Below are 25,192 nucleotides of genomic sequence, written 5' to 3' on the forward strand. Positions count from 1 at the left end.
CTTGAACAAAATACAATCTTTATTCATTATATACAGTACATACAATGCAATACTACAAGGCTTTCTACACATTCACTGTAATCCAGAGTAGTGCTCACTGATCGTAGAGTACCAGCTTTAAAACTCCTGAGTCCCACCCAAAGAAAGACACAAAGAAAAGTCGTATTTGGCATTGTGTGTTCTTACAAAGGTGCTTTGAATTAGTCTCGAACACAAAGCTAATGCTACAGCCAGTGTGGTGAGCCCTACGTGTTATCAAAATGTCATCATTTTTTTTATTCTTCTCATTTCTCCTCCTCCGAAACACATTAGCACACAAAAAGAACATTTAATAGTGTAGACTGTTACACTTCCTCAGTACGTGAATTTAGGCCACTTCTGCTGATCCCTGCTACCTGTCTGAAAGATTAGTAATACATGAATATATGGAGAAACAGAGCATCTCCATCCTGGGAAAGGTTTTATAGAAGGAATAAAAGGGTGAACAGTGAGGTGTCTTGGCTGAAATAACTGGATACAAATTCCACACATGTGAGATTTGTAGGTGGTGTGTTGATGTCAGAAGCTCACAGGATCACACCTCTGTTTGTTCATTAACGTGACCACATACACAGTAGGCCATTTGTTACAAACCATACATAGTTAAAGAACAGCTGACACAAAGTGTGGAGGGAAGCAGCAGCTCGGCTGGTCTGTCCAAACTCTCAAAGACGAAATGATGAAAACTTTGTCTTGTTTGTTTAATCTGTAAAGCCAAACATCAACTTTCAGGCCTGAAGCATCAATTCAATGAAGAACTGCCAATAAAATGTAGTTGTTTGGAGGCTGCCTCCACACACCCGCCATTGTTCATCTCTACAGCACTGAAAAGCTCTGGCCTCTATGGACACTTTCCTCCATGACAACATAGCTCATCCCAGGGGTCTACTGGTGAGGCTGAGTTAGGGGCTTAGCTGCCTAACAGGTGCCCTGACACCACTTTTGCATTTTATGCTTAAAAAAAAAAAATAATAATAATAATTTCCAAACTCCATCTCTGTGTGGTGGCTCAGTGGCTACGTTCTTATGGGCAAACACTTATTACGGTTGTACAGGAGCTATGTGCGCACATTAATATTATCCATTTACTGCACCTTGTTGAAGTTTCCTACCATTATGGTTGCCAGGCAACCAGAAAACTATGCTGACTATGTTAACAGTTACACAAAGCTTGTAAGTGTTGCTGCTAAGTGAAGCTAGCTTCCTGTTAGCAGCGTATCACTATCAATAACTGTCAAGTGTAGTGCACAGTGTAGTGTGGTGTCAATGCTCTGAGCCAATCAAAGATACACTGCTGAAAATATCACTGCTGTGACTGACAGTAACATCGTCATAGCAGCAGGAATTCAATAGAAGCAGTTAGTTGCATCTCGTGTTATCATCACGCTGTTTGAAGGTCGGGAACTTTATGGGGCAAAAACACAGGTGGTGGTCGAGTGTGCTAGAATTTTACTCTCTACTCTCATTTTAAGAACCTGATCATGGAATGAATTTGATTTCTTCATATTTTAAATACACATTTTGGAGCTACAAAAGAAAATCGAGCAGTTGATGGACTGAAGACAAAATCCAGGTCTTTGTAAGTTTGAAGCACAAACAGGAAGCAGCAACCCGGCCGTGGATTTTTGATGCATCAGCTGACTAACAGGTCTCCAACACTAGGCCCCATAGCTTAGAAAAATTCAATTATGGAAGTTTATTAAAAAAAATAAAAAGGAAACAAAAAAACTTCTTAAGGTTCTTTAATTTCAAAATAGGAGCATTATCTATAATTCATGTGTCCGATGAATGAAATGTGATTCAGTTGGCATCTTTGATTCAAACTATGAGGAAAAGAGTGTGAAACATAAATTTGGGCTGCGTTACACGGCTGTAAGAGAATCCACTCTTTTGTTGAACTGTGCTGAATGTTCTTTGAATCTCCCAGGAAGAAGTCTGTTCAAGTATAGCACACACTCGACGAACGGGGTGCGAGAGTCCCAGCAGCTGTGTCGGGGTGACTGCGTCTTAGTGTTCTAATGCATCAGTTATCAGAAACAAGGCATTGGAAGAAATATTTGTTGCTTTCAGTGATCAATGAATGCCAGCAGGACTGAAGTGAACACGTTTCCTGTGAAATACAATCAGTGAGAGTCTGACTCAGTCAGGGAAGACAGCAAACAGCAAAGCTAGTGGGGAGTAAGCACCTGCATGAAACACGGATCCCTCAGAGTAAGATGGTGACAGAGAAACTGCAGCTACCGCAGCCAAACTACTGCTACACATATGCAGCTAACCTGACCTTTGACATCCTCCAAAAGCATTTTATCCAAACTTCCCAGCTCAATGTTTTCCTTCCTTCTGTGAGCTTAGAATCAGGTCTGTGTTACACATGGTTGATAGGAAAGTCTCAGGTGTGTAATAAAAATAAGCTGAAGATCAACTTTTACAAACTGGAAATGTCTCCATGATCTGATGATGCGCCTGTTTGTTAGCAGTGTGATCAGGAGGTACAGCAGCACCTAAAACCACAGCAGCCTCTGATCAGGAAGATTGTGTGTGTTCATGACAACAAAGGAAGTTAAAAGGTGGGAAAGTTGACCCCAGCAGGTAAACATTATTTTGCCATCGGACCAATCAGCATGCGTTTATGTCACAGACTGTGCTGGAACCTGAAAGAGAAGTTGTAAAGGCCCTAAAGAACAGGGTGCCCAATGGGATCGTTTCCAGCTGTCGTGTGCCCGGTGAGTTTAACCTCAAAGAGTTAATAACTGCAGCACATCCAGGTCAATCACAGGAGTTCAATCAACAGAAGATTAATTAGCGACACCAGTTTGTGCTTCTTCTTTCTTTTTTTTTAAGTTGCTCTCCAATTTCTTGGGCCGAGCCAGCAGCTCATTGGTTACACGATGAGATTAGTCATGAAAATCACAACTGTAGCCCAGCTGAGTTATTATTAGCGCTGTCAGCGTTAATCTCGTTAAAACAACGTTAACGCCATAACCGCATTAACGTGGCAAATCTTTAGCGTGGAGTTGGGGCTGGACGGCACTAACCCGTTGACGCCGTGCAGCCCCACGCACGGGGCGATCCACGCTAACGGAGATTTGCCGCGTTAACGTAATTTTAACGAGATTAACGCTGACAGCACTAATAATTATCAGCACAGAAAAGTCGATAACCCAGAGTTTTATATTCAACACAATGTTGGTCCTGTTATAACGGTCACAGATTACAAGCTGGATGTTCCATGACTGTATATGATGAAGTGGGGCTGACTGATAATAAGACCAGAGTTTCATCCACTACATCATCCCACTGAAGGACCATGCTGCCAAACTGAAAACACCTTTAGCTGCTCTGCAGAGATCAAACTGGATAACTGGCACCAGCACCTCGCTCACACGTCTCGTTTAAACTCTTTAATAAGTAAGTGCTAAATGTAGAGCCACAAAGTTACTGGACCCGATGGTTTTTTTGTTTTTGACGTTTTTTGATAAGGAGGGGGGAGAAAGAGCATGACCTGACACAAGTCCAGGACACTTGGAGCAAATTCCTATATGTATATTTACATATTCTGTACATCCACTCAGAATTAAATGACAGTCCAATAATTTAACTGTTATCAGCCAGTTTTACAGGGATAGCAACCAAAACCAATATATATATAAATATATATATACTTAATATATATATTAAACTTTATCTTATATAATCATTCCTCTATTGCTCCTACGATGCTTAAAACTGCTGACTTTTTTCAGCCTGTGCGGCCGTCACGGTCATAAATAGGGGCAGGTGCTGCAGGAAAGCCAGCTTACCAAATCATTAAAATGACAGTTGACAAGTAGTTTTATAGGAGAAACAACAACAAAAAAAAAAAAACAACAACACAATCTTAACTTTTTAACAACTGGCCTCAGATGTCATCTCCTCAGCTGTTTGATGTAAACATGTGAATGGACATGTGTGGCTGATTCTGAACGCACAGATCGAGGAAGAGGCAGCAAAAAGAGACTGCAAACAAATGTGCAAATTTTTTTGTTTCGCGTCAACAAAAAAGCAAAAACAAAAAACCCCAAAAACAAGTGATGCACTGGGCTTGGCATGCTCCTGCAATCTTCATCAGCAAGACAACGAAAGGAAAAAAAGCACACATATGTGTACACACACACACACACACACACACACACACACACCCCCTCAGGCTGTTGTAGAAATTTCACGCATTCAACAAGGACAGCAGTGTGTGTGTGTTTGCTGCCCTCATCGTCATGGTAATGCAGCCTGTGATAGCAGCAGATCAGTGGGGTGGAGGTGGATGAAGTGTAATCCCACCAGCAGGGGGCGCTCCAGAATAGAAAAATAACTGGTCTCTGTCTCCACACGGTGTGTGCGGGTGGGCGTTCAGTCAGTGCAGTGGGAGGGGCTAGAGCGTGATAAGGTCTACCAAGTTGCCCTTAGGTGGAGTCATGCTGTCTGGGAAGAAGTTGACGAGCGTATCGAAGAGCTGTGTCCGCTGAGCGTACGTCTGGTCTATGTCTGAGAAACCTGAGGGGGGAGAAAGAAAACGGAGGTGAGGAGAGAGGAAATGGAAAAGGTGTACTCACCTGATCCACCTGCATGTACGGAGCAGAGCGTGGATGCTTTCTGCTCCTCACACCGAGTCTACAAAAGTCTCAAAATGCTGACTGTAAACCATCTGTGAAGTTACACAACCACAACATTTAGACTCCATGCACAGAATCAGGCTTCAGCACACAACCTCTCAAAGTAATCATTTAGACAGATATGGGTTTGCGTTATCAGCTCTCTTTTCGTTATGTGATTTATTTTGCTAAACACAGGCAGGGAGCAATAAAATATCATTTCAGCACCTTATTGATGACTTTTGTCACAAGCTGGTTTTAGTGTACAGTAAAGGCAGACTGTACAGACATCTAGTGATACGGGCGATCGTGGCTGGGTGTTCATCTTGTAATCGGAAGGTTGCCGGTTCGAGCCCCGGCTTGGACAGTCTCGGTCGTTGTGCCCTTGGGCAAGACACTTCACCCGTTGCCTACTGGTGGTGGTCAGAGGGCCCGGTGGCGCCAGTGTCCGGCAGCCTCGCCCCCAGGGCGGCTGTGGCTACAATGTAGCTTGCCATCACCAGTGTGTGAATGTGTGTGTGAATGGGTGGATGACTGGATGTAGTGTAAAGCGCTTTGGGACTAAGTAAGGCGCTATACAAATACAGGCCATTTACCATCCTGCACGTTCATCAACCTGAACAAAAGTGCTGCCTAAAGTGAAATACTGAGGTTTTGCAGACACATGACTAGTGACCATGTGACGTTAACTTGTCCAGCATTTGGGACGTGTGACAACCATGTAGGATAATGAATAATTCTCCAGACACACGGGAATGACGAGCACCAATGAGGGGAAAAGAAAGATTATCATCCAACAGACTGTGAGTGGCTGCTGGAGGTTGATGGCAGTCACTGGTGAAGTTAAGCTTCAGTCTCACTGGCCTGTAAACCAGTCAGTGATCCCATGGTAACCACCCGCCTCTAGGGAAAAATGCCTACCCCCAACTGGTTGGCAAATCCTCCTCGTCAAAGTCTTTTCTACAAACACTGGCAGTCTCTGTGCAGCAGTGGAACTGTGAAACGGAGACCATTTGCCTTCAAAGTAAAAGTTGTGCCTCAGCGCTGCAACCAACATGTTTCATTAAGTGCAACTTTTTCTCCGAAAATCCTCCCCACTTGCAGTTTCTGTCACACTTTTTTCTTTAGGCAGAACTACTGATCAGCTCGTAGTTGGTGAGTGTTTGCAGATGACCATGAACAACCACCGCAGCTGCAGCAGCCTGCCAACAACCAAGTCAGTCACTGGGAGTTTTAGGTGCAGCACCTTCTTTACAGCCAGTTTCACCCAACAACCCGTATGAACCGACACCAGCCTGATGGGGAAACCACATTGGTCCCTAGTTTTCTACTCAAAGCATGACACCGGAGACTATAAACCTGATGTTTCCCATGTGTGCAGAGCGTTCATGAACACTGAACAGGTTCTTACCAAGAGGGATGAAGTCAGAGCTGGACTTGAAGAGCGCGGAGGGCAGCAGCTGGAACTGAAGCACACGGCACAAACGTCTGAGTCACTTTAATGTTCAACAGCAACGAACAAACAAGCGGACTGATCAGAGCGAGCTCCTGCTGCAGTAGGTGCTGCGCCAGTCTGAATACAGATGAGGGCAGGATACACCTCAGCTCACGTCCGTCTACACAGACTGAACCTACAATTTACAGCAGAGGCTTGACGTCTGCATTACTCACAAATCAGCATGTGTTTAAAGTAGTGCTGTCAATAGATTTAAAAAAATTAACTAATTAATTTTACTATTTTCTGTAATTAATCGCGGTAATCGTGATTACTTGATCAATAGCTTGGTTGCAATTACATTTGTTTAAGCTTGTAACTGACATTTATGCAATATAATGAAGTAAATGCAGAATAAACACAAAGAATGTTAAATGCTTGAATTCAAAGTGTGTCTTTGAACACAGGTTCTCTCCTGTGAAATACAACTTTCTAAAAAACCTATATACTAATAGGGAAGCTCTGCACTAATATATAATATAAATTAGTGCTGTCAAAGAATTAAAATGTTTAATCAGATTCATCACAGGGTTACTGTGGATTCATTTTGATTAATCACGATTAACTATCAGTCGTTTTTATTCTATATTAATTGCATTTCATTTTGCATGAGCAAACAGAAAAAAGGGGAACTATACGCACTTAACATGTTTATTGAACATCTTGAACATTCATGTTAACAAAAACTCTGTAAACATGTATCCTCTCTGTCTCTGTCTCTCTTGGGGAGGCTTCAAGTCCTTGAAACGAGGAACCAAAGCTGTGTACAGCGCCTGTTCTCAACAATATTAACAGGTCTGCAGTTTGATACAGTCCGCTTGGCGTCAGTCAATATGTCCGAGGTCGACTTACTGCGTCCCCGATGCTCCGTGAGTGGTTTGTCCAAGCTGGGTGACGCGTTAGCCAAAGTGCTAGCAGCATCCCCGGCTAACGTTTGCTTGGCGTCAGTGTGATATTTTAAGCTGGAAGTGCTTCGGTGAAAAGAAAACTCCTTCTTGCACAATGTGCATAATACTTTCTGTCGGTCGACTGTTCCAGCTTGTTATTTTTTTAAATACTCAAATTTCCCATCGAGAGGGCCGATGTGCGTTTATCATCTTCATATTGAGTTGATTGGTTCAGCTGCCCGTCACCAGATCTACTGCCCATTCGCGCATGTGCGAAGGTAACTCTACTTGGACAAACTGCCCAAAATGCATTGATAGAAACATTTCAGGGATTTTGAGTCATTCTGCACTCTAGATGCATTAATAGCGTTAAAGATTTTAATCGCGTTGACCGCGATGGCGGATGAATTTGCGTTAACGCGTTAATTTTGACAGCACTACTTTTAACATTTTCTTCAACCAGTTTTGTTATAAACACATATATAAATGCATTAAAAGACTGGAATGTATACAAACGCAGACGTTTAAGGCACATCCTGTACCTCTTTGGTCTCATCCGGGTCTGTGTGGTCTACAGTGAGGGACAGGTCGTTCTGGAGATACTTCAGTGCACTCAGTGGCTCTGACTGCGCTTTTTCTTCAAACCTGTGAAACCAACACACAGTGATGGCATGAATACCAACAGAGGAGGCTGCAGTTACAGCTACTGGCAACTTGATGGCAACTGAAGCAAAGCAACTAACTGCATGCTAGATTCCCAAAGACGAGTCAAGTCAAAGGTCCTAGACAGGATGTACTCACCCCTTCTCACACAGATCAGCACCTCTGCATTGACCATGCTACTAAAAACATTTACACTTACACTTTTTAACTTTAGGTATACAAATCATGGCACCACAGTCATGAATGAAGCAATTAAAGGAAAAAAAACATATTTCTTTCTTCCCACTGTCACCAAGAGGGGTTCTTCCTGTTAAAACTCAGTTTTAACAGGAAGAACCCCCCAGGAGTGCTAGGCTCATGAAAGAGGCAGCTATCTGCTGCAACCGGCTGGGAGTGAGAAACAGTTTATATGTGAAGTAAGAAATAATACAAAGCTTTTTTTATTAAACACCAGATTCTTAGATCATGAGTGAAATCCAGAAGATTCCACGTTAAACCTGATAAACTGTTGACTTTAGAGATGGAATACTTACTGAGCATTATTGCTCTAAGGTAAAGGGTTTAATGTATAGACTACACTGATGCCGGCTAGTAGGTTTTAAAGGCGCAGACCTGTATTTTCTGATGAGGTATCTGCAGTGGCGGAGCAGGTATTCCTTGGAGGGCCGACACAGTTTGAGGGACCAAAAGTCATCCAGGCGCATCTTAGGAGAACAAGACTTCCCGGGGTTTCCCCCAAACAAGTAATGCACCTGCAAACACACAAACAAGTGTAAAATACAGTTATTATTCACTCTTTAGTATGTTTTAGATATGTGCATAGGATAAATCTGCCTGTTGGTGTCTGCAGTATGAATAAAACATAGCGCTCTCATCTATTGCTGATTGTTGAATTTAGCTTCTAAAATACATTTTGAACTTCTGATCAAGCTGTACGCTCGATGCAAAAGAACCAGGCTGCAACTGGGACAGCCCTGTACTAGGCTTCATCCCACTCCCCTGTCCCACTGTTAATCCGCACTTCCTTTACATTTACCTGCTGTCTGTTTACACAGGAAGTCTCACTTTTACAATAAAGTTTGAAGCATTTAAAATAAAAAGAAAGGTCAGAGTTCAGATTTGACATTTTGACCGCTGCTAAACACTAACAAAGGGAAAAATACTGGACTTCAGTCAAGCTGCGTAAATCTAAATTTTGTTAGGACAAAAATATCATTATTATTCTGCAAGTGACATAGTTGCTGATTTGTTCATAGTGATTCTCCTTTTTTATTAAGGACAAAGGGGAATGACCTACAAACAGTTTAAAGCATCATTAATTAAATTTTAGTTTTTTTACTGTAAACATTTCAAGTTAAGAATATTCGTCATCATCATTTTGCAAGCACTGAAATTCTACGCGAGTGCTTCGTGTTGCCAGACATGTGAATGGACAGTGGGAGCTGGGCTGTGTGTTTGTGTAATACACGAGTGTACATTACTTTGTGCATCTCATCGTAGACCAGCTGGTGAGCAAAGCGTGGACACGGCTCCTCCTCCTGCAGAGCCTTGCTTGGGTTTTCTTTCACTGCCTGATCATTCTTATACACGCAAGACCTGAGCAGGAGCACACACACAATTTACATTAGTGGTAAGGATGCACAACACTTCCTGAAGCCCTCAGGAACAACTGTTTGTTACAGCACAAACCATTACTGACATATTGCATTTCCAAGTCCTTCCAGTCACATTAACCCATAACTCCAATCAAAACCAAGTGCAAAACCTCAAACAACCATTTGATCGAGTTAGGAAATTAAGAAAAAATGTTTACGCCCCAACGTTTAAAAGTTGGTTGTCTGAAAGAACTGGGAGTCCCTCACATGATGTTGCAAGTGTCTCACTGACTGATTACAGTGGACACAGAGTACAAGAACATTTACTGAAATCAATGTTCTGGAACACAGAGCCCTGCAGCCTGTTCTCGCTTGCACGCATGCAAACGCACACACACACGCTCGCACACACCCCTCTCCCAGGGATTACCAGCGCTGTGTGTGGAGAGGTCGTGAAATGCTTTGACGCTCTGCAGTGCTGACATTTGTATAGAAATGTTGAGTGTGAAGCGCATGCGAGTAGTGTTTGCATGCATGCTCTGCTGTGTGTTGTGGTGAACATCTTGGCTACAAAGAGCTGGTGTGTGAAAGTACTTCCTGTGAGTGTTGTTGTGGTTATGATCAGAGGAAGCTTTTAGTAGGACGAAGCGAGTGTTTATCTCTGCGTCTCCTACCAGTTGTTACGGGCGATGTCGTAGATCCAGAAGGAGTTGCGCACATTTTCCTCGCGTTTGTCCTTGTCTTTGCTCAGGCCGGACAGGACATGGATCTCGTTGAGTTCAGGGTCGATGGTGGCTCTCTGGGTGAAGCCCGTCATCGGCACTGCATGCACAAGAGGAGCAAACAGATGAATTGGGAGGCCAGGTCAAAGACAAACACATTTACTTCTCCTGCAGGTCTGGTTTAGCTAAATCAGGTCAGGATTTCACGCTGATAATAGCAAAACTTCTGTCTCCACAAAATGAAAGAAAGTGGCAGCGTTAGGGGCTATCAAAGAAAACTACTCGATAACATAGCAACGAGCACCATGGCAACAAGGACTGACACAGAAAGAAAGAATGAACAGCATGCAAATGCAGCTCGGTGTGATCAGACATGCCAACACTCACTCTTGTTCTTCTATGATTACAGCAGGCTAAAGGATAGAGCCGGGGGGGGGCGGGGTCTCTGCAGATCAATGATTAGAGTGAAGCATGCACAGGAGGAACTGTGCAGGAACACTGTTCATGATAGTAGGAAGTCCTAAAAGAGGAGCTCAAGTCTGCCTGCAGGCCTGAAGCACACATTGTTTACATCTTCATTCTGCGGCATTTAATAAAATCAGGAATTCAATTAAAACCACATATGTGGAGTTCTGGGTTAGTTATAACAAGAAGTTCACGCGTTATGACGTGTGAAGCATTAAACCTAATCTAATGCAGCGCATGCTAAATGTCCAATATAAACAGTACCTACAGCTCAGCTCACAACAGCCACATCTAATCGTGACTCCACTGTCAGCACGGCTGGTTTTCCCTCCCTGAATTGTTCACACGATGGACAGAGTATGAAATTCATAATAAGCTGCTGACAGCTCAGCACTCAGCTGACTCGGGATGAGATGCTGTGGTGATGTGCTGATTTCATTTCTGGAAAATTAGCAGTGCATTTAAATGTGTGAAATTCAAATCCAAATGTTGGATCGACTCAACAAATGTGTGTTTAATGAAATATTAATGATATTTCCGACAGAGCAACAGACTGTAAAGCTTTGTGAGAGGATCCAATACTGGGTCAATGAGTACTAATAATATAAGTTATTTATACTTTTATTCCCTACATTTTTAAACAAATATCTGTACTTTGTACTCCTAAAACAGGCTCATATACTTTGGCCTTACAACATTTGACTGGACTTCTTTCAGGTCACTGGGCCTTATGAAAGGCAGGTGTGTTCAGGTATGAATCACCAGGGGATGTCACATAAACACAGATGACGAGTCATAGTCAGGGGTCGGCCGGTTTGGTGTTTTGGTACGGTTTTTTTGGCACAACACTGGAAAAAGTGCAGATGTGCATATGTTGTGACTGCAGTTTAGCATCTAGCTGGTGATACTGAAGAGGAGCGTGCATGAAGGGAGCGACGTTTTTTGTTTGTCAGGTCATTTCAAATGCAACGTTTCTATCAGCTCAACAAACATCAGCAAACACACAGACCAACAGGACTTGCCTGGAACGCCCTCAAACAAAAAAAAAAAAAATTAAAACCCAACAACTTCATGAACTGAATGCATTAGCTTCACCTTGCAGACTACATCTTTTATATAGTCTGCAGTTACAAGTCAGCACAACAGGACAAGCTGGTGTTTCAGTGCTGAGCTCACATCAACATGAGAAGTGCTTGGCTTCATAATCAAATCCACTCGGTTCTTTCCTGCTCACATTTTTCTTTCCCGTGCATCATCAAATCATACAGATTTGTTCTGTGCCCCTGGCTCCGGCAGGGTAAGACAGAGGTAAGTGGTGGGTAGACAAAGGTCTATTTATACTGGGTTTGAGGTGAAGCTGAGACTGTGGCAGACATTTTAGTCAATCTGGCAGGAAGTGTCTGATGAGTGGAGGAGCTCCGTAACCAGACAATCGTCATCTCTGTTCTGATAGCAGTGCAGGAACTCACAGAATCTATTCGCCTCTATCATATTATTAATGTAGTTGAGTCAAACAGAGCCCACAAAACAATGAGGCAGCTACCACAAAACAAACAAACAGAAAACATTCAGACGATGCTAAGTGCAAATGAATATCTACCACGAGAGGAGTGGTCTCACACAAAGCTTCTCTGGGCAAACTTATCACCCTTTTATTAAATTGAGCTATTTGTTTTCAGGGATATGTTCAGTAGCACCTCGTTTTCGGGGTTGGGACAAACCCTTAATATACATTTAAAGTAGAGCACTGCCCTGAACACAGGAGCAAAAGAAAACTGCTTTTTCAATGCTACCTACTGGGCGTAACACAACTTGGTTTTTAGGGTTTCTCATTAGGTGATAATTCCTGGTAGCAGGTACGTTGTTCAAGTGGACCGAGTCGAGCCGAAAATGTGACGTCCACAGACACTCAGTGACTTATGAGGGACACCACTAAAATCTAAATCACCACTTTTGAAACCCGGCAGTGTAAAGAAATGATGAGGTCTGAAAACACACTACAAAAAAAAGAAAAGAAAAAAGACTATGATTACAGGCCACCCATATTTGTTGTTACTGATAGCTTAATCTACAAACACAAGGGCTGAGTGGTTAGTGATTGCTGCTATAGAGGCCTGGTTGATGAATTATTTAAGCAGGGAAAAGAAGAAATGGCAGAAAGTTATATTTTATCTATCCGTCATCTTTCAAAAGGCTCGTGTTTTTTGTAAATCCACTGTCAGAAACGCACACACAGAAGCCAAGTACGTTAGGTACTTCCACCACTCATTACCATCACTGTGCCGTCTCTCCCTGTGTGCAGCTTTATAAACCAGTGCACCTCATCATCCAGTATTCAATATGAGATGTTCTTACCCATCCCAGAGTCTTTCTTGGTGCCATCAGATATGATTTCTACGTGATCTCCATCCACATCGTAACTGAAGAAATCATTGAGGTACGTCTTTGACCTCTGACCACCAAACACGTAGAGGCAGCGGTTCCTCTGGCGAAGAAACAGAAATAATGGTCGACATTAAAGTCAGCCGCTGCCGGGATTATCCTCAGAAATAGATCCAATGACGCACTCACAGTGTGGAAGAGCATGCAGTGCCCGATACGGGACTGAACATCCTCTGGGCCAGCATTGCACGAGTCCTCCCGCAGGAGGCTCCACGTCCCCAGTTGGCAGTGGTATGCATACAGGCCGCTGAACTGCGGCTCGGACGTCCGGCTGTCATCCACGCTTCCATTACACGTCAGGATCCGACCCCCAAACGTGTAGATCATGTGCTTCTCAGAGTCCATGCACATCTGCAGGAAGAAAAGAAAAGCAGCACCAGTTTGTCACTGTTAATAAAAACAAAGAAAAATGCATCACTGAGTATTTCCATCATCTTTAAAGCTTAAACAAATTTACTTTGATTTAAATGCTTGAGATTAAATCAAAGCTTCCTTCATTACATTTTCTCCATTTGCATTTTTTGAGTTGTCGAATAGTTTGAAGAAGCTTTAACTGCCTTGTGTTTTCTTGGACACGACTCAGCTTTAAAATCATTCTGCCTAACAAATGTGCAAAGTGGGGATGTGCGCGACTACACGACTAGTCGATCAGTCACTGTTCTTACGAGTCGTTTAATCTAATTGTTAAAATTTGCTGGTAAATTATTGTCCTAAATGTTATACAGGTATCTGCCACCAGATGGCGCATTGTTGTTTAAAAAAAACTAATCTGTTAATAGGCCTGATATTTTTGTTAACACTATCAGAATGAGATGGCAGATACCAGCGACGCTGGGCGGGCTCTCTATAAGTGATGGAGCGAGGAGTTCAGTCATTCAGGAGGAGCTCACAGTACAGTCGCTACTGCTCCACATCAGGAGGACACAGCTAAGGCTGTCAACTCCTGGGTGTTCAGACCCAGCACGTCCTACTGGGAGGAGACCCAGGAGACGCTGGAGAGATTACACCTATCAGCTGGCCTAGGAACGGCTCGATGTTTCCCTGGAGGAGGAGGGCCCAGAGGGAAGTCTGAGCTTCTGGCTGCACCCAAGATCCAGCTTCAAATAAGCGGGAGCAAATGGATGGATGATTTATCATTTTGATATTTTTGATTTTTCTGATCTATATTTGGTATGTTTTAATAATAGGTTAAGCTCTTTTGTAGTAACACACTTTCATATCATATTTTAGTTTAACATGTGATGTTGATAATGCAGGATGCGAGGAGCCGCGCAGTGAAGCACCAAGAATGTAGAAAACGGTTTAAAATGGCTTTGATATTAGTTTTTGACATTTTCCATTAAAACGGGTTTCAAGTTTAACTTGATGCCTGAATGTTTCTTGGTTTCTTGGTGACCAGCAACATCCCTGGTCCAAAGTGAAAAACATCTGTCATAGTTTCACCCTAACCCTAAGCTGACATCTTAGAACGGCTTTTGGACGATGTTAAAAATAGTTAAACATCTCAAAGAGTGAGGAAAACGCTCCGTCGGCAGTCACAGCACAGACACAAGTCTCCATTGTTGCTGTGAGGTCACGTGTACGTCACAGCGTTGTCGATCAAACAAACATGAATGCCAGCAGTAGCTACAGACCGCACATATATGACCACAAAGAGATGTTCGTGTTTTTCAGGTTTGGCTCTGCCAGGTCTGAAGTTGACTTCTGCTGGAACTAAAAGTGGCAGCAAGACTAAGCCCTTTCAAACCAACGCAGCAGTGAAATGAAACCGATGTGTATTTAACATTCGCTGTGCCACTTTCCTTTCATCTGACACACACAAGGAAACTACACAAGGTGCACCTAACCCTTTTTTCCCGGTGGTCTTTAACCTACTGCTACTTATTTATATACAGGTTTGATGAAAACATTTCTGAATCCTTTTGTCTCGTATGCAAGGAAACAATGCACCGAATACAAGATTCTTATTTAAACGTCACAAGGTAAACACCTAGTGCAAACCTACTTTTACTCAACTTACATGAAGGTTGGAAACTTGTAAAAATTTCTAAACAAAAATGAAAGACATTTTGTAAGTATTGCACAAGATTTAGAGCTAAAAGAAACGATTTGCAATTACTAATCAGCTAAGTTAAGGCTTCTCCTTGAGCTGGGAAACTTAAGCCTACACATAGTCCCTCCATCACACCTCCTGTTGGTTCAGGAGTGGATGCGCCTGTTGTGTCCAACAGGCGTTCCTTTGTTGTCGCACAGTGCGACAAACTCACTAACACCAATCACACAGTGTCATCTTTGTGAAAATCACCAGCTGCCAAACAATGACTGGAAACATGTAGTCTACACTGAGAGTACAAAGTGGAAGAGAACTGGAGAAAATCAGCAGAAGCAAGACAGAACACATGGGTCTGAATGAATGGCAGGCACTGAAGATGCCGTGAGTACACATACTGAAGGTGGACGAGTTTAAAGAACTGGAGTCAACAATCTTACTTCCGGCGCCCCCCGTGTGCGGCAGCCTGTTACAGCAGCTCTGCTCATTCTGAGTTTCTTTCCTTCTTATCTTTTTTCTTCTAGTAATTTTTATAACTAACGTATTAGTAATTAGACTCTGCAACCATGTTCTACCGTTTTGTGCTAGTTCTGGTTGTTTTCTTAGTTTTTTCTATTTTTTTCACCCGTGTCTGGGGACCCAGAGCAGGGATCCTTTGTTTACAGTAGGGATCAGCTGTTAGCGCTGCGTCCCGCAGCGGTACTGCCGGCGGACAGACTCGACATTCCCAGTGAACTGAGGAAGAAAAGACGGGGGTGTCGTGCTGGGAAGGAGCGCCGTCGCCCGAGAAGGAGACGTTATCGACCATCTCTTCCTTCTGTAATTATTGGAAATGTACGATCTTTGCCCAATAAGATGGATGAGCTAACGTCGCTAACCTGGTCACAGAGGGAGTACCGGCAATGTAGCATCATGATGCTAACGGAGTCGTGGCTAACACCGCTAACTCCGGACACGAGCGTGACACTACCGGGATTCCAGATGCTGCGAGCGGACAGGACGAGAGAGAGCGGTAAGAGGAAAGGAGGGGGACTGGCAGTGTTTGTGAATGACAGATGGTGTAACCCCGGGCACATCACTGTGAAAGAACAACTCTGCAGCAGAGACATTGAGCTGTTAGCCGTTAGCATGCGTCCGTACTACCTGCCCCGGGAATTCTCGCATGTTATCGCGATAACAGCGTATGTCCCCCCTCGGCCAACGCGGATGCAGCCTGTGACTCTCTCCACTCTGTGGTCAGCAGACTGCAAACACAATCTCCGAGAGCCCTTCTCATAATATCAGGGGACTTCAATCATGCCTCACTGGACTCCACACTGCCCACCTTCACCCAGTATGTGACCTGCCCAACCAGAGACAATAAAACACTGGACTTACTGTATGCCAATGCTGAAGAGGCATACAGTTCATCACCTCTCCCTCCCCTAGGCAGATCTGATCACAACCTGGTGCACCTTGTCCCTGTGTATGAGCCCTTAGTGCGCAGGGAGCCACCAGCCACCCGCACAGTGCAGAGATGGTCGGAGGAGAGCGAGGAGGCTCTTAAGGATTGTTTTGAGTCGACTGTGTGGGAGGTGATCTGTGACGACCACGGAGAGGACATCGACAGCCTTACTACATGCATTACTGACTATATTAATTTCTGTGTGGATAACACCGTACCTACCAGGACTGTACGGTGTTTCTCCAACAACAAACCCTGGATTACTTCAGAAATTAAAGCTGTCCTCAAGCAGAAGAGGAGGGCCTTCAAATCCAGAGACAAAGAGGAGTTGAAAAGGGTGCAGAGAGAGCTTAGGGGACTGATAAGGAATGGGAAGGACAGCTACAGGCAGAAGATGGAGAACCAGCTTCAGCAAAACAATGTTGGTGAAGTCTGGAGAGGCCTCAGAACCATCTCAGGCCACAAACATCAGAACTCTCTGCCTGGGAGGGATGTGAGGTGGGCAAATGAACTGAATCATTTCTTCAACAGATTTGATTCAGCCATGAGGCAGTCTCCAACATCGGCTGCAGACTCACCCACCCCCACTGCTGCTGTTCCACCTCTGACACCTCAGACACTTCACACCTCCTCTATTCACCCTGCTCACTCCTCCCCACCCCCAACAACAGCATCCAATACACACTCAACACAAGGCTCCAGCCTGTCTCTCTCAACCACCCAGGTTAGGAGGGAACTGAGGAGGATTAAAGCCAAGAAGGCAGCGGGCCCAGATGGCATCAGCTCGAGGGTCGTCAGGTCCTGCGCGGACCAACTGTGTGGTGTGATGGAGCACCTCTTCAACCTGAGCCTGAGGCTGGGAAGAGTCCCACAGCTCTGGAAAACTTCCTGTGTTGTTCCAGTGCCAAAGACTTCACGCCCCAAGGACCTCAACAGCTACAGGCCGGTGGCTCTGACGTCCCACCTGATGAAGACCCTGGAGCGGCTGGTCCTGGCTCAGCTTCGGCGCCTTGTGAGCTCATCACTGGACCCACTTCAGTTTGCCTACCAGCCTGGCATTGGAGCGGATGATGCCATCATTCACCTCCTACATCGTTCCCTTGCTCACCTGGAGACCGCTGGGAGCACTGTGAGAATCATGTTCTTTGATTTCTCCAGTGCCTTCAACACTATTCTTCCCTCGGTTCTGAAGGACAAGCTGGAGAACTCTGGAGTGGACCATCACCTCACTACCTGGATTTTGGACTACCTCACCGACCGACCACAGTATGTGAGGACTCAGGGCTGTGTGTCGGACAGGGTCGTCTGCAGTACGGGGGCCCCACAGGGAACGGTTCTGGCTCCGTTCCTCTTCACCATCTACACTGCAGACTTCTCCCACAACTCCACCCAGTGCTTCCTGCAGAAGTTCTCTGATGACTCTGCAATAGTCGGCCTCATCACTGATGGGGACGACAAGGAGTACAGAGGACTGACTCAAGACTTTGTGGACTGGTGCCAGCTGAACTACCTCCAGATCAACGCCAGTAAAACCAAGGAGCTGGTGGTAGACTTCCGCAGGCACAAGCATCCTGCACTGCAACCACTGAACATCCAAGGTATGGACATCGAGGCTGTGGACAGCTACAGGTACCTTGGTGTTCATCTGAACAACAAACTGGACTGGACTCATAACTCAGACGCCCTCTACAGGAAAGGGCAGAGCAGGCTGTACCTGCTTCGGAGACTCAGGTCGTTTGGAGTGGAGGGCCCACTCCTGAAGACCTTCTATGACTCTGTGGTGGCCTCAGCCATCTTTTATGGTGTGGTCTGCTGGGGGGGCAGCATCTCTGCTGGGGACAGGAAGAGACTGAACAGGCTGATCCGAAGGGCCAGCTCTGTTCTAGGATGCCCTCTGGACCCAGTGGAGGTGGTGAGTGACAGGAGAATGGTGGCTAAGCTGTCATCCCTGTTGGACAACATCTCCCACCCCATGCATGAGACTGTGACAGCACTGAGCAGCTCCTTCAGTGGGAGACTGCGGCACCCACGGTGTGGGACGGAGAGATTTCGCAGGTCTTTCCTCCCCACTGCTGTCAGACTCTACAATAAAGACTTTTGCAGCTGATCAAACACACAAACCCACACATGTGCAATAAGACTGCTATACGTGCAATTCTTCTTCTGACGAAGTTGTGTTTTTGTATTTTCCTACTCAGTTGTATATAGTATTTGTATTTCTATTTTATTCTATTGTATATATTATTCTATTCTATTTTATTCTATTGTATATAGTATTTTATTTTATTTTATTGTATTTTATTGCATTCCAGTGTTTTCTAATTTCTGCTACATAACTTTGCACTTTTGCTGTAACAAAACAAATTTCCCACCTGTGGGACTAATAAAGGCCATCTTATCTTATCTTATCTTATCTTAAGCACTACGTTCCTCACCTCTGACAGGTCTAAGACGTGAGGAAGAGCGTGCAGGTGGGGGGGTGGGGGTGGGGGGGTGGGGGAGCTGAGTGTCAGGTCTGATGTGTGACAGAAGGTTAGCAGCAAGAGTCAAAGGGAAGGCGCCCAAGATGATAGTGAGACCTGTTATGATGTTTGCTTTGGAGGTAGTGGCACTAACAAAAAGAAGCTGGAGGTGACAGAGTTGAAGGTTATCTGCAGACAGAGATAGAGGAGGACGGCTTAAAGGTCTTGGACATCTACAGAGGAAGAACGGTGAATGGACGGGACAAAGAATGTTGAATATGGAGGAAAAGTGGAGTGTAAAAGATCGGTTTGCCTTTGCAGCTACCTGGTGGTCAAACACCAACTTTGGCCCTCCGTCAGCTGACGTATCCTCGCTGAGTAGCGTCCAGGTGTTGGCGTCTATGTCATAGCGATAAAAATCGCTCTTCAGTGACTTGCTGTTCCTGACACTGGAGTCCAGGTATCGGCCCAGCGTGTAGATCTGTCGCCGCTGTGAGTCGATGCACATCTTGTGGCATGAGCGAGCACTCGGACCACTCTGTTATACAGGAGACATGCTTACACGTGTGTCCAACATGCACAGCATCATAGTGTCAGAACCAGACTGTGAGTTTTGTTTTCTAGTCAAACCAATCAGAAAACACTGGTGAGTGTTTTGATCACCTCTTTCTCTGTGTCCCTGGAGATGCAGGCCCACTGGTTCTCCTGCACACTGTAAGCCCAGAAGTCTGCCAAATCCTGTGTCCCATCCCAGCCTCCAAACAGGTACACCGTCTCTGTGGGTTAGAAATGATCAGCAAAGAGGCAACACTCAGCCTTTTGTAACATTTAAACTCAAACCAAACTGTCACATCCAAGCGGTTACTGTGAATAATCAATGAAGCATTGAAAGCATTACAAAATTCAGCAGCCTCCAATAACCAGGATGCAACTGCAAAGGTTGTTGTTTTTTCCCTTAAATAAGCATCTGTTTTTTTACATAAAATAACAAAAAAAACACAGCACCCATCAGCAAGGTTCAACCACAAGTCTCTGTTCAGAACTACGTTTTATCAATAACACATGGGTGGTGGGGGTTCAAACGGTGGCCTACTCTGTACAGCGGACTCTTCGGTCAGACAAGGTCAGCATGCAAACATGCAAAACTCTCAAACCTGGGGATGATTTATGCTTTCACTTACAGGTTAAAGCTAAAGCTACATTTTCCGTGATTTGACAAGCAACCAAGAAATGGTTCATTGCAATATAGCATGGCTCTTTAAAACGCTGCTCTCTCTGTTGTGAAACTTTGTTTGGGTCAAATTCAGGCCAGTGTAGCTCAGGCAGATGGGAGATGTAGGAAGCTGCGATCCGTCAGACTTGTGGAGGAGGAAATTAGTTGTGCCATTACTGCCACAACTCCAAAACACAGCACAGGCCCGAGAACGAGTTGTAAAGACACAAAGTATTATGAGTCACTGGAAACGACCAACAATCGGTTCATTTGTGCAAAGGATTAGCAGGAATTTGGGATTTAAAGTGCTTTCAGATCACATTCTCCCTTTGAAGTGACACACTGTGTGGGGGTAAACATGGGGCTCATGAGGCAACAACTTTGTTAAATAGCCTGTTTTGTGCCAGAAGGGCGATTAAACTGTCAAAAACATAACAAAGGTGACGGGAGAGAAAAGGAATATATGAGCACAGTGTTTATAAAAACACTGGTTTCACCATGAGATCATGATGTATTTGCTTCATATAAAGTGGAAATCCCCTAATCAAGTTCTTTTTAAGCTGAACTCATATCAGCATCTCTGGCAGAGGGCCGACGTATATGAACGAGTTTACATAAACCTGGAAATGGCTAGAAATGAGTACTTGGAATGAGGCAAATATATATAATTATATCCAATAATTAATAATTATGACTGTCTACGGTCTACACAAGTCCTTTCTTAACATGCCACGAAGCAACATTTGAAAGTACATAACAAAAATGTTATTTTGTATCATCATCTAGAGGCTGAGCTTAAACTACAGAGCAAATCTGTCTCAGCACTTCTGCAAAAACAGCCTCCATGCCTTCCTGTCAGTCCATCTTTTTGCTGACTGCAGGTATTGTCAGATGAAGGCAGCTAGCATGACATGAGTATGATTGGTTTCCTCTTTAGTTTGGTTGGCACCATGTTTGCAATGCAAACTTCGACCAGCTGGCGTGGGAGCTGAGAGCTGCTGACATCCTCAGCTCAACATAAGACAAATTGGTTCCCGCTGACGACATCTCTCTGTTTTAGGTGGTTAGTTTGTATTTTGTTGATCACATTACTATTAACTGCAGCTTTCCACGTGTCACGCTATAATAACTCCCACCATGTGGCAACTGTGTGAAAGGACTTGAGGTTCATGTGATAGAAATATAATTTTATATGGTATAAATTTATTGTTAAATTACTGACAGAGTAAAATAAAATATATTCATTAACTTTGTAACTGTATTGTTAAAAAAATCTTGACCAACCACTGCATTCTTTCTGTTTTGCTTCCAAGCAGCCAGACTGTCATTTTTTAAAGTGTTGTGCAAGCTTTCTAAAAGGTCTTTCAGAGTTTTTCTTTGTGTTTGTTTCATGTAATTTGTTGTAATGACAGTGACAATGTTCAAAATGTCCAAACCAACAGGCTCTACTGAAATACAATCAGTGCAGCCTCCCACACAACCACAGCAAATGCTGCATATCATCCACAAACCTCGGGAAAACCCTGGAAAACTAAGTGTTCTGTCCCTTTGTCCCTTTCATGCCCTAAACATTTACCAGATACGCCTTGTGTTAAAATAGAGAGCAGTTCATCATAACTAGAATGTACAGTAAAAATCCCAACAGCCAGTAAAGGCAATCAGATCAGGGAGCAGTGACAACATAGCTTAACTGTTTTCAAAACGTGGTCCTTCCTTGTGTTTAAATAAATAAAACACAAACTCTTTGACAAGTAATTCTAAATAAATGAAAATAAAATAATACTAGAATCTAAACGATATCAGGGCCTGCACAGAGAAATCACTGGGCTGTCCTGCACCAACTTCTGCTACCGACTCCTGTGGTGGGACACAGAGGTCAGTGTGTGCTGCCTGATGCAGAGCAGAGAGATGCTGCCTTCTCCCAGCTCATACACAAGCTGCAGACACTGCATCACTCAGTCTCACATACACACACTTACAATGCAGGCTTTTGTTTTTCCTGACAGCTAGCGGGGAAGTACATTACCAACAATGTTGTCAGGTCTGAGGGCTAAAATAAATAAATTAATTAAAAAGTAGCGGTGTGTTTGTCTGTCGAAACAAAAGTCGTGATTAATGTGTTTTTGCAAATACAACGGTTCTTTGGAAGGAGAATGTTCGAGGTGGAGGGACGAGGAACTGGGGAGGGTTAATTTGATTAAACGGTAACAGAGCTTTGCGATCTCAGTGTGCGTAGGAGGCCGTGAGTCATAGCCAAGTCATAACAGTGCGCTGTGTGGGTCTCACCAGTTTGGACGTCAATGACCATTTGATGTCCTCCCCTCATCCCTGGCCTGTTGTCGTCACCATCACCTGCAAAGAAAAAAAAAGAGGATGGAAAAGACCAAGATGGAGTGTGAGCGTGGGGGGGACGACGAAGCAGAGAAGTGAGGCGTGGATTATGCAAAATGGGGTGGAGCGAAGGGATGGGCGGGGCAGCAAACAGACAAGACAGACAGCGCTGCTTTAGACAGGTGGCAAAGTTGTCAGCATGTATTGAAATGTGTAATAAACGGGAACATTTCCCACTAGAAAGATGGGCTCACTGTTCATGTCGTCTCGGTTGATTTCTTGGGCGCTTGTACCTTTGTTGCATTTGGGGATGATCTGACTCCACCTGGGCTTGTACTCCTGCTGGCTGATATACTGGTTAAACAAGCCATCTAGCAAGAGGACACATGAATCAAATATGACAAAAATCATTATTAGAAAGACAGAAAACAAGCGTAACCCCATGAGCATTTCTCAAACTCTTCAGTCAGAACAAACACTATGGCTGCATACCTCTCACAGCTTTATCTATCAGCTCCTCACAGGCATCAAAGTCTCCTTGCAGCACCAGTCGGTCGTGCAGGTGGGTTAGCATGGGGTGCTCCAGAGCTATTCGAGTCTTCTTCTGCAGCGACTCGAAGGCCTCTGTGTAGTTATGCTGTCGGAAGTGCTTGAGGCAAAGGCGGATGGCTTCCTGTTCTCGGTACTATAAGGACATGATGGAGAGCAAACTGATAAGTTCAAATCGCCGCACAAATGCTTGGACCACACCTGACTCACAGCATCAGAAAGTCTATCAAACACGTGTGAAACCAAATGACACTGAGAGTTGAGTATTACGCCTCAAAGCTTTTTTTAAAAAAAACAAAAGAACAAAAGTGCAGCATACGATGCCACCAGTCAAGTATTTTACATTATACTGCCTTCACACATATATGAACTCAAGGGACATTCCATTCTTAATCCATATGGTGGTTATGAGAATTCTGGACAAATGTTCCAGAAGCGCTTTTGTGAAGTCAGACACTGTGATGTTGGACGAGCCCTGGCTCCCAGTCTCCACCCCAATTCATTCCAAGGGTGCTTTTTTGGGTTGAGGTCAGGATCTGTGTAGGCCAGTCAGGTTCTTCCACACCAAACTCCCTTATCCATGTTTTTATGGACCTTGCTTTGTGCACTGGTGTGCAGTCATGTTGGAACAGGACGGCGACATCCCCAAACTGTTCCCACAAAGTTGAGAGCATGAAATTGTCTAAAGTGTCTTGATTTGCTGAAGAGTTAAGAGTTCCTTTCACTAAGGGGCTGAGCCAACAGTCCCACCCCACAATCCCCGTCCACCAAGCTTCATACTTGGCAAAATGCAGTCAGACAAGTACCATTCTCCTGGCAATCACCAACCCAGACTCATCCATCAGATTGCCAGATGGAGAAACCTGAATCATCACTCCAGAGAACACGTGTCTGCTGGTCTATAGCGTCTAGGGGTGGGTGCTCTGCACCACCGCACTGGATGTTTTACAGTTGGAGGACTAGATGCAGCCGCTCTGCCAGGGAAACGCCTGACAGGTGTAGCCTGCCAAAACCTGCAGGATACTGTTGTTCAGAGCAGCAGCTACTGTCTTCCTTAAGAATGTGCAGAGCTGGTTCATATAGATAATTAAACGTTAAGGGACTGGTGTAGCTGTGCGTTGGTCCTACACAAAGCGCATGCACTGCTTTGTTGACTGAAATCTCCATGTTGTGGCTGTGTACTGTCACGAGGAGGCAGCATCAAAAATATATGGAACATCTAGTCTCTGGGAAATTCTTTTTGTGTGTGATGTTGTTAGTCCTTCAGCCAACTCTGGACAAGACAAAACTTCTAAGTTATGAAACTGAACGTTAAAAACAATCAAAACTAACTATTGGAGCTATTTTTTGTGCTTTTGCTTCCTTTCCTGAGCCAGTCAGCTCCTGACCTACATGTCAGGTCATCACTGTCAGGCTATGTGCTGTTGGTTTACCGGAGGACCGCACAAAAACTATTCAAGTTGCATAAGAAGAATCACTCACTCTGTGGAGCCCTTTCCACTAGCCTGGGCTGCAGCCCTGATACACAACAGCACCTTTAAAGTAAGACAAATGATAGGTGTGCGATCCACAGCAGTTATGCAGTGCTTAGAACTTCACAGCCACGTGAACAGGAATGTCTTCACAGAATTATATGTAGTCCTTTAAATAACAGTAATATATAATCAGCAAGTGTGAGAACTTCTATAACAGCATTCAGGTAAGTGTTAACATCACCACAATCAATCCAGGAGTGGACCAACTAGGGTAGGGCGATATGTAAAAATGTTCCCACTGACCATCGTCAGTCCAGTAATCCACGCTGGGCGATATATTCATGCATGCGCAGACTTTTGATGGGTGATGTAATCATGCACGGACTGATTTGCGCATTTACAACACAGAAGTCCAAACATGGACGAACTAATTTCCAAAACAATTAGGGCTGTAAGCATTAACGTGATTAAAATTTTTAACACGCTCAACCAATCTGGAGTGCAGAGTGAACAAACTTTGGACAAACTGCCCGAAATGTGTTGACAGAGACATTTCAGGAATTTTGACTCAGTCTGCGCTTCAGATGGGTTAATTGTTAATCAGGTTAGTCGTGATGACGGTGCGTTAATGCTGACAGCACTAAAAGAAAAAAAAAAAAAAAGGCGCCAATTTGGGATGAAAGAGGGAAACCTAAGGATGTAACCAAAGCGGTGTGTCACTCGTGCAGACAT

At 44.2% G+C, this 25,192-nt stretch overlaps 1 protein-coding gene across 2 annotated transcripts in view; it reads right to left on the minus strand.

Moving 5' to 3' along the window:
* Positions 1-447: 447 nt before the first annotated feature.
* Positions 448-25,192, minus strand: part of mkln1 (muskelin 1, intracellular mediator containing kelch motifs) — a 33,500-nt gene continuing 8,755 nt past the window's right edge. The window contains exons 6-18 of one of the 2 annotated variants that reach the window (XM_003449766.5): positions 22,929-23,121; positions 22,730-22,807; positions 22,392-22,457; positions 19,556-19,668; positions 19,218-19,430; positions 13,066-13,287; positions 12,850-12,979; positions 9,982-10,129; positions 9,194-9,308; positions 8,325-8,464; positions 7,592-7,694; positions 6,079-6,133; positions 448-4,569 (exon numbers count right to left, since the gene is read on the minus strand). In XM_003449766.5, coding sequence (XP_003449814.3) covers positions 4,448-4,569; positions 6,079-6,133; positions 7,592-7,694; positions 8,325-8,464; positions 9,194-9,308; positions 9,982-10,129; positions 12,850-12,979; positions 13,066-13,287; positions 19,218-19,430; positions 19,556-19,668; positions 22,392-22,457; positions 22,730-22,807; positions 22,929-23,121 — 1,698 coding nt within the window. In that variant the 3' untranslated portion in view covers positions 448-4,447. Of the gene's footprint in view, positions 4,570-6,078; positions 6,134-7,591; positions 7,695-8,324; positions 8,465-9,193; positions 9,309-9,981; positions 10,130-12,849; positions 12,980-13,065; positions 13,288-19,217; positions 19,431-19,555; positions 19,669-22,391; positions 22,458-22,690; positions 22,808-22,928; positions 23,122-25,192 lie in introns of both variants that reach the window. The other variant, XM_013274158.3, reaches the window with a different exon arrangement.

This window comes from Oreochromis niloticus, linkage group LG17 (assembly GCF_001858045.2).
Source record: "Oreochromis niloticus isolate F11D_XX linkage group LG17, O_niloticus_UMD_NMBU, whole genome shotgun sequence".
Classification (NCBI taxonomy): Eukaryota; Metazoa; Chordata; class Actinopteri; order Cichliformes; family Cichlidae; genus Oreochromis; species Oreochromis niloticus.